Raw genomic sequence first — 17,177 nt, 5'->3', positions numbered from 1 at the left:
AGAACCATTCTCAGAGATTGTTCAAGGCTAGAAACTTTGCTTTACTGCCACGAAGGATGCATGAGCATAAAGCCCAGGTTCATTGTGCCATTCCAATGCAGTTCTTTCCAGAATATTAATAGATGAAAGAATAAGTTCCTTCAGAATCAGTAACAATGGATGCATACTTTAATTTAGATTTCTCGCTATAATAGAATCCCTCCCCTTCATGAACTGCAGGGTTTATTCCTTCACATATTCCCTTCAGAATATTCCCTCACAAATTTCCTGTCTTGTCAGTCCTCAAATCTGAGTCACTGTTACTGGCCACATTCTCCATATGTCTTATCATGCTTCAGGGCACACACTCGAGAAATTCCTGCCATAGAGGATAGTCTCTTTCATATTATTAATCTTCAGGCCCAGCTACCACACAGACACTAAAAGGTGCTGCCCTCACCCATTATTAAACGTTTTCTTCTCACCCCTTCTATTTCACCTACTGACTTCACCGAGCATTACAGTCTGGAGCATCTAGGCTCTTCCATCCCTCCACCTTGCCTTGAAGTTTAATAAAATTACTTAAGGGATATACCCAGTGGTTAAACATGACTTAATTAGAATAAATAATTTAATTGGAATAAATAAATTCTATTTAATTAAATAGAATTAGACAATTTTGTAGCTTTTCAAAGACTCTTGTAAATATTTCAGAGGCTATGGACTTCTATACTTTTGACAGCCTAATATTTTAAATTTTTTATAAAGATCTTTATCTTACAAAAGTAAACATCAGATTTTGTTTAGTTACATCTTTAATAGGTTGCACTATTAAAAATAAATGTGTATAAGATTAAATATAAAATATAGAAAAAGATGAGTTAGTAGAATATTTGATGTCAGGACTTTCGTGGTAAATTTATAACTTCTAACTAGCTTAACTATAGTCATAAAGAATTTGAGAAGAAATATATATAGGAAAAAATTCTTGTGTGTTTTCCTTAATAGAGGGAATAATATGGGATTTGAGGCTATGGCACATATGTAAATGAGGCTTCCTTTGTTTATCCAATTAAATTGAAGGAGGAGCTAGGACTCTCTCTTGCACGTTTCAGAAAAGTTATAGTGTCTACACATTTTGCTTAATGCTAAAACTGCACAGTGTCAAACCAAACACAAGGATGCTAATAGGAATTCAACGAATAAGTAATGATTGTAAATAATTGGTACTGCATTAATATAAAACTCAGTCTTATGTTAAAAAAATTTTCTTACTTTTCAATCACATAAGTAAAATCGTGGTGGAGACATTCATTTTTGCTAAATCTACAAAAAATGAAACATAATAAATTTGTAATATCATTCCTTATGTATTTACATAAACATTTAATCATTTAACAAAGCCATTCTCCAACTGGAGAGCATTAAAGAATCATTTACTGAATTAGAATCTCCAGGGTAGCATTTCTATTTAAAAAAAATCAAGTTCACTAGTGTTTCAGAAAACACCAGAATTGAAATCTGCTGATTTACCTCTTGTATTTGATACATGTTTATTAAATTTAAAATGTGTAGAAAAGTGGGGGGCGGGTGTGGAGAGGATGCTCAAAAGATACAAAATTTCAGTTAGATAGGAAGAATATGTTCAAGAGATCTATCATACAATATAACGACTATAGTTAATAATATATTGCATTCTTGAAAAATGCTGAGAGTGGATATAAAGTGTTCTTGCCACAAAAATGATAACAATGTGAGGTAATGCATATGTTAATTAGCTAAAATTAGTCATTCCGCAATGTATTTTAAAACATCATGTTGTACACTGCAAATATATGCAATTTTATCTGTCAGTTTAAAAAACAAAAACCCCAAAACATAAAGAACGAATGTTGGCAAGGATGTGGAGAAACTAGAACACAGGCACATTGCTGGTGGCAATGTAAAATGTTACACTGTTGCAGAGAACAGTTTGGTGGTTCCTCAACAAGGCAAACATAGGATTAACATATGACCCAGCAATTCCACTTCTAGTTACAATAAGTGAAAACAGGTGCTCAAAGAAAAACTTGTACACAAATATTCATAGCTGCTCTATTCACAAAAGCCAACAGGTGGAAACATCCCAAATATTCATGGACTGATGAATGGGTAAACAAAATATGGTTTACCCATACAATGAAATATTACTCAGCCATAAAATGGAATGAAGTACTGATACATGCCGCAGGACAAGTGAACCTCAAAAACATGCTAAGTGAAAGAAGCCAGACACAAATGGTCATATATTATATGATTCCATTTATATAAAATATCCAGAATAGGTAAATCCATAGAGACAATGGTTACTAGTTGCCAACGGCTGGGAGAAGGTGAGTATGAGGAGTGGCTGCTCACTGAGTACAGAGTTTCCTTTTGGGATCATGAAAATACTTTGGAACTAGGCAGGTGTGGTGGCTCAAACCTGTATATCTAGCACTCTGGGAGGCTGAGGTGGGAGGATCACTTGAGCTCAGGAGTTTGGGACCAGCCTGAGCAAGAGTAAGACCCCATCTCTGTTTTAAAAAAATATTAAATTAAGTTAAAAAAAGAAGAAGAAAATACTTTGGAACTAGATAGTGGCATTAGATATACAATATTATAAAGGTCCTTAATGCCACTGAATTGTACACTTTAAAATGATAAATTTGGCCAGGCGTGGTGGCTCACGCCTGTAATCCTAACACTCTGGGAGGCCGAGGCGTGAGGATCCCTCAAGGTCAGGAGTTCGAGACCAGCCTAAGCAAGAGTGAGACCCCATCTCTACTAAAAATAGAAAGAAATTAGCTGGACAACTAAAAAATATATATAGAAAAAATTAGCTGGGCATGGGGGCACATGCCTGTAGTCCCAGTTACTTGGGAGGCTGAGGCAGAAGGATCACTTAAGCCCAGGAGTTTGAGGTTACTGTGAGCTAGGCTGATGCCACGGCACTCTAGCCGGGGCAATGGAGTGAGACTCTGTCTTAAATTAACAAATAAATAAATTAAATTAAATGGTAAATTTATGTTGTGTACCTTTCATTACAATTTTTAAAAAGTCACCATTCTAAAACACATACACATACACACATAAAAATTCATAGAAAATCTAACAAAATAAAGACAAATTTCTTTGGACTGTTTTACTCTACATAAACTTTTTCTTTTTTTTTAAAAACAAGATTTCTAGTTGCTACTAGAAACTCAGTTGTGCATGTAAGGATTCATGTAATTTCTAGTTAGGGTTCATACAGACAGAGGATATAATGGTCTATGAAATTATACAGTTTTTAGTTAAAGTTATTCATTTGACCACTTTAGCTAGCTGCTTCCAGTGTAACTTAGAAAGAACCCTAGTCACCATCATTTTTAGATCAATATTATAGGTCTAGACCATCCCCCACTGTGAACCCAAATTGGCTCCCAAGAGATGACAACTCCCCTTCACTGACAACTCTTCTGAAATGCCATGGACCCCACACTGTTCCAGGTCTCCCTTGGTGACTATGAAAATCGTAGGCCCATTGCAACCTGAGTCCAAGGTATTAAAGCTGTTTTTAGAGTTCCAGAGCAATGGGTTATTGATTAAGAGGCCTAGAGTAAGGTCTTGAAATCTGTTTTTAAAACATTCTCTCCAGGTGATTCTGATGAGCAACTAAGCTTGACAATTACTATCTGGAGCTTCCCAGAAATAGATTGGTTCAAGCTGCTTTGTCTCTCACACCGGAAGGAAATCAGGGGGCTGAGAAAGAATTCTGCATGCAGTGGTACTGGGAATTGGTTTTGGTAACATGTTGCTTACTTACAGCAGATATCCTCAAACATTAATGCCCCTACTAATCTCCTGGAAATTTTTAAAAAATGCAGATTCTGACTCAGGACTCAGCAAGTATGAGATAAGGCCTGAGATTCTGCATTTATAACAAGTTCTCAGATGATGCCAGTGCTGGTCCACAGGCCAAACTCTGAGGAGCAAAAAATGTAAATAATCCCAGAAATAGGATAATAGGATGTACAGGCTGTATACTCTTTTTTTGTTGTTAGATAGGGTTTTGCTTTGTCACCCAGGCTCATTATAAACTCAAATTCCTGAGCTCTTGTGATCCTCCAGGGTCCTCAGCCTTCTGAGTAGCTGGGACTGCAAATGTGTGTCACAATGCCTGGCTTTTTACACACACACATACACACAGTTGTTTTTTTAGAGAGGGCGTCTAGCTATGTTGCCCAGGTGATTTCAAACTCCTAGACTCAAGTGATCCTTCTGTCTCAGCTTCCCAAAGTGCTGGGATTATAGGTACGAGCCAGCATACCCAGCCCAGTTAGCCTTTTTGTGTTTCCTGGAAAAGCAATTATGAGTGCAAAGGTGTTAGGAAATGCAAATTTAGCAAATGGTAAATGAGATGCAAATATTTAATTGTTGATCTAGCAAGTGATTATTAAAATTCAGTAATAATCAAAAGATTATCAGAATGACAGAGGAATGGATGAGAGCAAGCCATTTTATGCTCAGATAAGAGTTAATGTTCCCCCACTCTCGACCACACTCCTATCGAAAGGAATAACAACAAATTGCTGTCTGCATCGTACATTTAACTGCAGATACACAGATTAGTATATACATGCTGCCCGTGTCGTTCCCAAGTAGAAGACAGCGCCACGGCAAATGGAGGACACAAAATCCAACGTGCTTCATTGTAAACCATAGCAGGATCGATAAAATTCATACCTTGGGGTTCTCTGGAGGAACCACCGGTGGTTCTGTTAGGCTTGCTCTAAAAAATTTCCCATAGAAAATGGTGCAGAAAACTGAGGCTCCTCTGATATGGGGGCAAGCAATTGTCCGATGGAAGTGAAGTTACAAGTGATTTGAGTAGGGTGGAAAACAGAGATCAGCGTTTCTCCCTCTCACTTCTCTGGGAATGAGCTATACACTGAAGAGCTGATGAAATGATGAAAGATAGAAACTCGCTTATTAAAAGGAAAGGAGGGCTGGGCATGGTGGCTCACGCCTGTAATCCTAGCACTCTGGGAGGCCGAGGTGGGAGGATCGTTTGAGCACAGGAGTTCCAGACCAGCCTGAGCAACAGCGAGACCCTGTCTCTACTAAAAAAATAGAAAGAAATTAGCTGGACAACTAAAAAAAATGTACACATATATATATATATAATTATCCGGGCATGGTGGTGCATGCCTATAGTCCCAGCTACCTGAGAGGCTGAGGCAGGAGGATTGCTTGAGTCCAAGAATTTGAGGTTGCTGTGAGCTAGGCTGACACCATGGCACTCTAGCCCGGATAACAGAGTGAGACTCTGTCTCAAAAAAAAAAAAAAAAGGAGGAGAAAAATGCTGATAATAGAGAAAAAGCTTATTTTTTTCATTTTTAGTGTGATTTGAATGTTTTTAACTTGGCAAAGTTGAAACTGGACATCAATGTCAATTTAATTCTGGATTTCATTGTGGATGTGTCCATCATTAGGCTAATATTGTCACTAGTAATTATCATCTAGTTCACCATTTGTTTTAAAACTGAAAGCATATAAGACAGGTCAAAAAATATACTTGCCCTTTAACTCTAATGTATTTATGCATATCACATCCAATAGCGATTTGGAACACCTAAAATGAAGTAATTTAGGTAGTGAGTTCAGTTGGTCTGATTCACATGATCCGAAATATTATCATGGCTAAAACTAGTTACATTTTCGATTTGAGATAACAACCTTTTAAATGTGGGGTTCTATCATGCGACTGCTCTGTGCTGTCGCATCTGTGCTTCTTCATCTCTGAGTGCCTTTTCTTTGCTACCTTACTTTTGTCTTCACTGCTCATGAGGCCCAAAGGTTGGATCTCTGCTTTCTTATCTATCCCAGGGAATTGATCCAATCCCATCTCTTACTCCCCTCTACAGCCGTGACTACTGGCTTCATACTTCCGGCTTGCACTTCTGACTCCTCGCAGGTTTTGATATCCTGCTACTAATTTGACTTTTTCCCCTACTTTAATAGACCAATATTTTTTCAGAGTATTAAGTAGCGTCATGTAAAATAGCATCCTACTCTTGCTATCCCTGCTTTAAGTAGCACTACCCTGTATTCAAAGGAGCACTGGCAGCAGGCCAATTATTAAATATTAAACCCCTGTTCTAGTTTAATGGATATTTATTTTAAGCATTACTCACAACTGCTTTTTTTTTTTTTTAAAGAAAAGCACATCTGTGCATTGTTTGAAAACAAACTACCTGGACAATATAGCGTAACATGTAAGAAGTTAGAAATTAGCCTGCAGTGTCTGCCGCAGGTGAGATGCCTTGTTAACACAGCTCATGCTTCTCTGTAAGTAAGCTTGGGGATACAGTGAGGAAGGCAAGGACAAAATCCAACAATAGCATCACATAGACATGCTGTGCCATAATGCCTTGTTTCATGGGCTGGAAATGCCCAAGAAAGGCATTTAATGTGGAAAAGGCTAGCATTAAAACAACCAAATAAAATCCCACTGAAGTCTGATGCAATAAGTATATTTATTGCATTTAACTCCAAATACACCTCTACGTTAGTAGTGATATTTCCTTTCTCTTTTAACAAATTCAATACTTTTGCAGTAAGAACAGAGTAGAATGAATATTACATACAAAAATTAAATTAAAATAGAGTTTTGTGTAGCTGTGCTAAGAAGATAGGTTATATCCGGTAGCTGGAATGTAGCAAAAATTTCAATCTAAAGTTGAAAGACTATTAACTTCATTAAATCTCTGTTATTAAGAAAATGAACTTGCTATAACCAGTGAGTACTAAGAAAAGAAAAAGAAAACAAAAAAGAAAATGAACTGTTGCAAAATGCCAAATGTCTTATCCTGCCTGTAAATGTTTAAGATATATCTTGCTTAAAATTAATATACAGGTTATATAGAATAAAAATACAATTAATTACTATATAAACATGAAAGGAAGGGTCACCAAGATAGCAAGAGTTAAAAATAAGATGGATGAATGCTTTAGATTTACTTTTAAGAACTGCCCATGTTCACTCAGGGGGTCATGATTTCTTTTTAACCAGTCCTGGTTCCCCCTCAACTGGGTGCCTACTTCTATTTCTACCTGGCTCCAGGACCTGTGCCCCGCCACTAGGCTAAGTAGGGTCTAGACACTTGCATTCTGCCTTAACATGTCCCTGTATATGGCACATTTCCACAAGGCAAATCTGGAAAAGAACCCTAATACTCCCTACCCTGTGAGAAGGACCAGGGAGTCAGGAAGGTGGAGATAGAGGAATAATATCCAGCCAAGTTTAGTGAATATGAAGAGTCATCCCTGCTACACCAAGACCTTTCAGGCTTCATTTCAAAAACATGCTCCACAGTGGGAGTTCATGGATTTTATTTCCTGAATCACCTGATTGTACCCACAGGACTTGATTTGTTCTCTTAACAACTCTACCCACAGTCCTCACCACCCATTATCATTAAACCTTTGCTTTCCCATGAAATATGTTCAGAAACATGGGCTTGCCCTTTATCTTTATTAAATTATCCATATAATGTACAGGATTGGTTGAGGTCCTCAATCTCTCATAGTCAGGACCCACCATTACCTGATGACCTCATTTGTAATATTTCTTCTCTTCCTTGTCCTCACTGACAAAAATAACCCCAAGCCTCAGAATCAACAACCACAGCTAGGATTAAAAATATGAGTTGGCCTGCAGGTGGATATCGAAAAGGAGTTGTAGGTACAGAGTGTGGGAAGTATGAATAAATCTGCTTTCTAGAGTTCCTACTGCTACAGGGCTGACACATGCTCCCCAGGACTGGATACCTAATTAGAGAGATTCTGACATATAGCCTAAATGAAAACATTTCTCCTTGGTTCAGAGACAGGGCAGGACAGCTCCTGCCTTAGCTGAGAGTCAGACAGCAAATTCCCTCTAACTGGACAGAAGGAAACAGAACAACTGATCTGAGACAGGGATTCTAAAGTCCCTCCACACAAATGCTGGTAGATAATGTATTAGACAAGAGTTATAGTCATCCCTTCCTGGGAAAATTCATCCTGGAAGGAATTAATAAGGCCCTCTGGGGGCTGGCCTACCTTTCTGCATTTCCAGTTCTTGGTGCATGGTTAAAAAGTGAGAAGCAGCTTTGATGGAGCTGCCAGTTCTATATGCTGCCCTGCTGCAGGCTATGAAGACTAAGTGACAAAGACAGTGGGCTCTTATTCAGATAGCACGGTCCATTGCCATTTGATCCAGCACATTTAACAAGGGCCTAACTTTTTCCAACTGGAGAAGGAGTCTGTAGGCCATGGTTCTGTGTACATACAGAGCTGGGCCCTGTGTCTCTATACTATTTATCTGGGAGCTGATGACTTACTCATGAGTATGAGAACACCAAGAATGGAACCTGTCGTTGAAAGCATACCTTGTGGTTATTTACAGGTTTGATTTCCTTGGCTAATTAGAGGACCTGCCTCCAAAAGACCACATTTTCCTAAAAGGGCTATTGCATATTTCTCCATTCTATTTCAGTTGGTGGGTCAATATAAACCATCTGCAGTGGGCCCAGAGGGTGGCTAGATTTGAACTATCCTTGTCTATAGGGTGCTAAAGAGGAAAAAGAAGGAAGAAACAAGTAATATTAGATAATTACTCTGCAACAGGCACTGTATTGGGTACTTGGCATGAATGATCTCATTTAATACTCTTGATAACTCCATAAGATAGATGTTATGGTTCCCTTTTTACAAATGAGGCAGCAGAGACTCAGAGTGTTTAAGTAGCTTGTCCAAGCCAGTAGGTGGTAGGGCTTGGATCTGAACTCAGGTTAGATGAACTTGCCTTTGTAATGCCTGGCAGGATAGAGTGAATAGGGATCCCTAACAAATCTATACATTAGAGAGGGGTAAAGAAAACCACAGTGCTTTAGGAAAGCATCCATAAAGAAATAGGGTCATGCACTTAAAGATAAAAAAAGATAAAAGATAGAAAACCTAGCCTAGGGCAGGAACTCCTGAGGTTGCAGTTTCTTGCTTCCTAAGCAGTTACAGTCAATGAGTGGCATGGGAGGCAGACTGGAGTTGTGGGTACGCAACTGAAGACAGTTTCCTGGGGAAGCGGTGTGTGTCAGCAGTACTCAGGGGTGGATCACACATGCTTTAGTTCAGGCTCCCTCTAAACTCGTGGAACCTTGCTCTGGTAGGAATAGGTTCCTTGTGCTGGCATCCTAGAGAAGAGGGACTAAGTCCTATTTCACTTATTATTCCCTATGTATAACACAATGCCTGATATACAGTAGGTGCTCAATATATGTTTACTGAATGTTAGGCTGAGAAGGAATAGAGAAAAGGCATCCCCAAATGTGGAACATAGACTCAAAGGAAGGGGTTGTTAAGAATTTGTGTTTAATTCCATAATACTCATAGTTACCTAACACCCTCATGTTGTTACATGCCTCTCTGCTTTTGCCTGTGCCTTTCCTGGAATTCCCTTTGCGTCTGCCTGCTGAACTTCCACTTATTCCTCAATAGTCATGTTATGTATCCCTTTTTTTTCACCTTTCCCTACCCAATGAAAATTGCTCCCACTTTCCCCTGGGCAATTTGATAACTGTGTATACCACATTCTCATAAGCCAGTTTATGTTTGCTTCTAGGAAAGGTAGTCTGTCTTTTCATCTTTGTAACTCCCATTACCCAGCACCCAGACTGAAACACGGAAACATAGTAGGTATGCAGTACATTGGTTTTGGATGAATGATATTTTGAATGAATGAATGAATGCAGGATAAATATGGACATGACTGTCAGTCTTCTATGACAAACTATATCCAACTTAAATTGTTCCCATTGATTTCAGTTTTCCTTTACACAGCTTTATTTATCTTCAAATCTTCAAAAACTAATAGTTTTACATTTTTGTATATGTTTATATATCCCACGTTAGATGATAAACTCACAGAAGGCAAAAATCTTATCTTCTGTCTTCAACATGAAATAATGCTATCTTTACAGTTAAACATTACAAAACGTGGCTAAGTATTAGGGGAGTGGTATTGTATGGAGATAATATGAATTATTTAGTTTGCCACCTGTATACTCTTGAAGTAAATTTTTGGTCTTTACTACTATGTCACTTACCTTGTGGGCTCTTGTACACGTTTTTGAATATGCACTAGGTCGAAGTTGAACAAGCAGGAGACCTGTGTTCTGGTCTCTAGGAAAAACAACTCACATAGGTTATTACAGAATTAGGGGACAAGTAGACATGGCTCTGCCTTTCTGCAGAGCAAATGAAAAGTCCCATGCACACTATGTGACGGAACCACCATGACGAAGCCTGGAGGCCTGGTGCTGGCGGTAACTGCTCGCTGCTTCTGCTAAGGCAGCTCTGCACTGTGGTCATGTGGTAAAGTGGCTATCACCTCATGGTACCCCATATTTTGGCCACCACTGGGTTGGCACAATGGGAACCATTTTTCCCTTCTGTCTATAACAACTTTGGAACAATAAAGAGTAAATTGTAAAGTTAGTTTTCTGAACTACATAAAGCTGCGTAATTTGATCTGAGTGGAATTGAAAGGGAGGTCAGACATAATGCCTTTCTCAACTAAAAAGTACACATGAATCATTTTGTGCTCAGGCAAAATGCAAGGGCTCAAAAATGACAGAAGGAGAAATTTTGAAAGCTTGATTCATACCCCACCCCTGCTAAGGTTTTTACTTTTTGAAAACACTGGGGAAAAACAAACACAAAAAAAATCCTGGACACTTTATGTGCATTCTATAGCAACAGAAATCTCAGTAAATATCCACAAAACCAAAAATACTCAAAGGAACCCACACCATTAGAAGTATAAAGCAAAAACTCAATGGATGAAGGGGAAAGGAACGAGTTGAGTCTACTCAGTTTAGACTACTGTGTCTAAAGTGGCATTTTCTCCCTACCCTTCCTGATCAGACTCTATGACAGCATTCTGTTTTCTTAATAGCACTTATCAGTATTTGGAATTGTTTTGTTTATTTGATTACTTACTGTTTGTCTTCTCCCACTGGAGATATGTTTCATGACACCAGTACTTTATCTTCCTTGTTCACCATGTATTTTGAACACCTAAAAAGCTCATGGCATAGAGCTCAAATTCACTTGGAGTAGCAGCAGACTAAAGAAAAATGGAACTTTTTCCTAGGAAAAAAAGTGGTATTTCCCCAGAAAATATTGCCAGGCTGTAATGATAACCATATACATGCCTTAACACAGGATTCCAAGTTGGTTGTCTTCCTTCAGAAATTAAATGCTTAAGTGCTACCTTATTCCAGGAGTCAAACATGATGTTTTATCTGACTTTACTCACAGAGACTTTCTGTGATATTAGAGTTCTTGTTTTTGCTTAATGATAGTACATAGTAATGATAGAAACTTTGAGATGGGAATTAGTGACACAACATGCTTGAAAATTATTGGATTAATAAATAGCCCATTTTTTTGCATCTTCATTTGGATGAATGAGAAACTTCAGATAGGTCATGTTTCCATTAAACTACAAGGTGTAATTTACATTCTATACACTCAAATACTAATTTTACATCTATCCAGACGTTTAAAGGAATTTGAAATTTGGATATTTAAACAGATATAAGGCCATTTAAATAAATACCTACAAATCAATAACCCAAGTAGCATATTTAATACTGAGTAAGTTATTTTAAAAGTCATACTTACTGCAACTGGAAGTAATTATCTACTCCCTCGTAATTTATATTCTGAAAAAATGTTAGTGTCTGAAAAAGAAAATTAAAAAGTTTATTTAAAGCAGGAAAATTGAGGATGGGGATCTCACTTTAGTAGCATTGGGTTTTCCACATCCAGGCACTCAAAATGCCTTCACTAGGATATATAATAATGTTGAACACTTGTAAAGTAAGATTGATTGGTGGATGGACAGATGTATAGATATATAAGAAAGCAAGTACAATGTTAATGTAGAATCTAGGTAGAGATTTTTTTTTTTTTTTTTGAGACAGGGTCTCACTCTGTTGCCCGGGCTAGAGTGCTGTGGCATCAGTCTAGCTCACAGCAACCTCAAACTCCTGGGCTCAAGTGATCCTTCTGCCTCCGCCTCCTGAGTAGCTGAGACTACAGGTATGCGCCACCATGCTTGGCTAATTTTCTCTATATATTTTTAGTTGGCCAATTGATTTCTTTCTATTTTTTAGTAGAGACAGAGTCTTGCTCTTTGCTCAGGCTGGTTTCGAACTCCTGACCTTGAACGATCCACCCGCCTCGGCCTCCCAGAGTGCTAGGATTATAGGCGTGAGCCACTGTGCCCGGCCCTAGGTAGAGGTGTTAATTGCAAAATGTTTTCAACTTTCTGTATGCTTGAACTTTTTCATAATAAAATGTTATAGAATTATAAACGGAATTTACAGCCTCCCCAAGAATTTCACATAAAAGTTAGTAATTCTACCTGATAGAAATATTTGTATGTGTTTGTCAAGAGGTATATACTAAAATATTCATTGTAGCATTATTCAGAGTAGCCCCCAAATAGAAACACCCCAATGTTCATCAACAGTAAAATAAATAAGTATATATTATAGTATATTCATACAGAGAAATACTATAGAGCAGTGAGTATGAATGAATTACAGCTACACTAAACAACATGGACTTTCACAAGCATAATATTCAAAGAAAAAAAGGAAGACATAAATACATATATGTGTATACTATTTATGTATGTGTGTTTAACATATATGTAATTATTCCATTCATATGAAGTTCTAAAATAGACAAACCTAATCTATATTATTTAGTGATGCATACGTATTAATATATGATGAGACTATTAAGAAAAGCAAGGAAATTATTACTACAAAAGTCAGACTGGTGTTTAGCTTTTGGAAGAGGGAGAAGATTATGATCAGGAAGATACAAGGGGCCTTTGGGTGCTTCTAATATTCTATTTTTTTATTTGAATGGTGATTACATGGGTGTTTTGTTTATAATAATTTGCTAAATTATTCATAAATGTTTTATCCACTTTTGTATATGGGTGTTACATTCATTTTTTTTTTTTTACAAAAAGGAATGATGATGCTTATCATCATACTAGGTAATAATTGGTCTGTGAAGTTATAGTGACCCAATCTGCATCATCTAAGCAAGGTGCTATAATAATAATATGATTCATTAAATCTAAAATGCCATAAGACTCATACTGATTTCAGAGATGTTAAATGTAAAAAAAAATGTGCCCTAGAATTGATGAAATATGGTGGTGACAGTGATAGTAGTATAACAGTGGTAATAGTGTTGGTAGTTGTAGTAATGATACGCATAGTGTATGTGCCAGGTGCTTTCCTAATTCCATTATGTATATTAACTTGTTTAATCCTCATCAAAACCTTATGAGGTAGGTACTATTATTATTATTATCTCCAATTTACAGATGAGAAAATTAAGGAAAAGAGAGATTTAAAAATTTGCTCAATGTCATTTGGTAATAAGTGGTAGAGCCAGCATTTTATTAAAATGCAAATTTTGATGTTTCATAGTCATTGGTCATTTATATATTTTGATGGGTAACTAGTATTTTGAAGGGATAAGTTGCAAATGGACAAATATACAGTTGACCCTTGAACAACACTAGTTTCAACCACATTGGTGCACTTATACGTGGATTTTTTTTCAATAAATATATCAGAAAGTTTTTTTGGAGATTTGCAAAAATTTGGAAAAAAACTCACAAACTGTGTAGCCTAGAAATATTGAAAAAAATTAAGAAAAAGTTATGTCATAAATGTATAAAGAGACTGCCACATGAAGAAGCCAGTCCAGTCTGGAGATAAGAGGCCACATGGAGCAGAGACAAGTGTTATGTTCGAGGCCCTCAGACAAAGGAGGCTATCTTAGATCACCCAGTTACAGATGAATTGCCAGATCACCACAGCCACATCAATGAACCCAGATGAAACCAGCAGAACTGCCCAGCTAGTCAGGGCCCAAATTGTTGCCCCACAGAATTGGTCATTGTGTAAAATAATTAGGTTTTGAGGTAGTTTATTATACTACAAGAGATAACAAAAGTCTACAGAAAAGCCATACATTAAAAAAAAAAAAAAGGAGAAATGAATAATGCAATTGACAATCAAGGAGTTTTGAAGGAATATGTTTTTAGGTGGCAAAGAGGGCTTGGATACTAAAAACAAAAATTGTGGCCTGAGAATTAATGGCTTATTACATCATTATTTATTAAAACTCATAGAGGCTGGGCATGGTGGCTCACACCTGTAATCCTAGCACTCTGGGAGGCTGAGGCAGGAGGATTGCTTGAGCTCAGGAGTTTGAGACCAGCCTGAGCAAGAGTGAGCCCCTAGTCTCTACTAAAAGTAAAAAAATTAGCTGGGCGTAGTGGTGCATGCCTATAGTCCCAGCTACTTGGAAGGCTGAGGCAGGAGGATTTCTTGAGCCCAGGAGTTTGAGGTTGCTGTGAGGTAGGCTGACGCCATGGCACTCTAGCCTGGGCAACAGAGCAAGACTCTGCCTCAAAAGAGTAAAAAAATAAAAATACAGTCCTCAACATTTCCCCAGCTGAACCTAGAAGGGAAATCAATTCACTTATTAAAAATAAAATCAAATAAATTTAAAATATTAAATTACCAGAGTTTTAGTGCAGTGTCCAAAGGCAATTTCATAGTGAGTATATCGTTTTATTTTCAATATTTTGGGGCCATAGTATTCCACAATCGTGTACAGACCAACATTATCTGGATAAACTAATTGAGTCCACAACCTCAGGACATCTCCTTTGTCCAAAAAGTAAAAAATGCGAGAAATATCATTATTAAATGCAGTGTATGGGCATTTTTCTTCTGTCTTGAATGCTATACTTTGTGCTTCCAGCTTTAAGGGATATTCCTGTGCATATATCGTGTCATTGTCGAGAGCACACAGGATATATATATGACCAGATGTACTTAAGAGAATGGTGGTTCTTATTGTGTTGTTTACCCATTCATGTAGCTTTACTGCATCTGTAATACTCATCTTGAAATAAAATATTATATTATTTTCCATTTTCACCATAATATTTCCATAATAATCTGGAAAAAAAGAGAGAAAAGTTTGTATTATTCTAACTAACCATAAATCACACTGTTTTATTTAAGTGTACTTTTAACCAAAAGAATTTCTTTTATAATGATTAAGTATTTATGTTCTTCGAGAAAATCAGAGTGTGCAGGCATGAACCTATAACTTCACTGTAAATTGGAGAACTTCTCTCTCACTTCAGCGTATTCAGTTTTCTTATTGAATGCATTTTCTCTTTTATGTTTATTATATCACTTTTATGTATCACATAATTTACATAGAGAAAAGAGCTAGAATAAGTATATGAAGTAATAATGAGGATGAGCATGGCAGGAATAGTATTATTAGAAAGTGTTGGTTATGGACTGAATTGTGTCCCCCTCAAATTTTTATGTTGAAACCCTAATCCCCAATATGACCACATTTGGCCTTTAAGGAGGCAATTAAGGTTAAATGAGATTGTAAGGGGGGGGTGGGAGGGGGTCCTCATCCAATATGCCCTTACAAGAAGAGGAAGAAACACCAGAATAGAGGCCTCACCCCAGAAACCAATCCTGACAGTACCTTAATCTTGGACTGCTAGCCCTCAGAAATGTGAGAAAATACATTTCTGTTGCTTCAGTTACCCAGTCTGGTATTTTGTTATGGCAGCCCTAGTAGACTGATACAATTGGGATGAATAAATTGGGGTGATGGGGGCGGGAGTAGTGTGAGGCATAGCCTACCTCTGCACGTTCACTCATAGCAGATAAGCAACTTTCCCCACTTTAATAGAGTGTTCTGCCTAAGTTATAGTGGCTCATAGAGGGCGACTCTCTTAACCTCTTTGGTTTTGTTGCCTTATCTGTAAAATGAACAGTTGGACTAGCTGACTTCACAGCTTCCTTTCAAGATATGATGTTCTCTGCGTACAGCCTAGGGGTATACCTTCTTGAATTTTCAAAAGACAACACTCAGAGAGGACTGGCTGAAAGGAGGAAGATGAATTCATAGTCGGGGAGTTTCAGGTTGTGTTGCACTTACACATCTTACATTTGGAATCTGAATAAATCAGTGACTTCTTTACAAATTATCACAAATTATATTCTACTCAATTTTACCTAATCAGAAATACATGCAAGTAGATCATAAGGTGGAAAGGGAGAAACATGTGGGTGGAGGACATAATAAAATATATATGTTGAATGAAAGACTAATTGCCGGCTGGGCTCACGCCTGTAATCCTAGCACTCTGGGAGGCCCGAGATGGGTGGATCGTTTGAGCTCAGGAGTTAGAGCTCAAACAAGCCTGAGCAAGAGTGAGACCCCATCTCTACCAAAAATAGAAAAAAAAAATTAACTGGACATGGTGGCGCATGCCTGTAGTCCCAGCTAGTTGGGAGGCTGAGGCAGGAGGATTGCTTGAGCCCAGGAGTTTGAGGTTGCTGTGAGCTAGGCTGAAGCCACAGCACTCTAGGCGGGGCAACAGAGTGAGATTGTCTCAAAAAAAAAAAAAAAAAAAAGTAATTGCAGGATATATACAGTGTAATGATATATAAAATGTAAAACCTCATGAAACAAAACAATATATCATTTCTGGATTATACATAGTGTCCAAATTGCTTCATGATGTGATCTCTCTTTTCCTTACCCAGGTTTATTTCTTGCCACTTTTTGCCTTACACTCTATTATCTAGTCATACTGACCTAATTTCAGTTCCCTAACCTTGCCATATTCTCCCCCATCTCCAGAGCTTTGCACATGCTACATTCTCAACTTGGAATGCTACCTCAATCTCCTATCCTAACCAGTGAAATCATTTTTCTAATATATATACTCTACCCCTGGTTTTCATTTTAGAAGTAATTTCCCGCACACCTATTTTTCTGATCCCATAAACCTGGATTTGATGCTCCTTATATATACTTACATGGCACCATCTCTATTGCTGATCACATTTCTGGTGAAAAACATTATTAAACATTATTAAATGACCTTTGGATTAAATATGAAGGTTAGATGAAAATTAAGAATGATTTAAAAGATCGTAACAATAAGATCACTGTATGTAAAATCTCATGGGATGCAGCTAAAGACATACAGAAAAAAGTTCAT

General features: G+C 37.5%; 1 protein-coding gene across 1 annotated transcript in view; it reads right to left on the bottom strand.

Annotated features, from left to right (window-relative positions):
* CATSPERE (catsper channel auxiliary subunit epsilon) overlaps nt 1-17,177 on the bottom strand; it is a 110,296-nt gene that overhangs the window by 31,737 nt on the left and 61,382 nt on the right. The window contains exons 11-15 of the mRNA XM_012751298.3: nt 14,651-15,093; nt 11,711-11,769; nt 10,129-10,204; nt 5,563-5,615; nt 1,255-1,305 (exon numbers count right to left, since the gene is read on the bottom strand). Coding sequence (XP_012606752.2) covers nt 1,255-1,305; nt 5,563-5,615; nt 10,129-10,204; nt 11,711-11,769; nt 14,651-15,093 — 682 coding nt within the window. The remainder of the gene's footprint in view (nt 1-1,254; nt 1,306-5,562; nt 5,616-10,128; nt 10,205-11,710; nt 11,770-14,650; nt 15,094-17,177) is intronic.

Source organism: Microcebus murinus, chromosome 19 (genome assembly GCF_040939455.1).
Source record: "Microcebus murinus isolate Inina chromosome 19, M.murinus_Inina_mat1.0, whole genome shotgun sequence".
Classification (NCBI taxonomy): Eukaryota; Metazoa; Chordata; class Mammalia; order Primates; family Cheirogaleidae; genus Microcebus; species Microcebus murinus.
The sequence above is the reverse complement of the archived record's forward strand: the minus strand, read 5'-3'. Positions and strand labels throughout refer to the sequence as shown.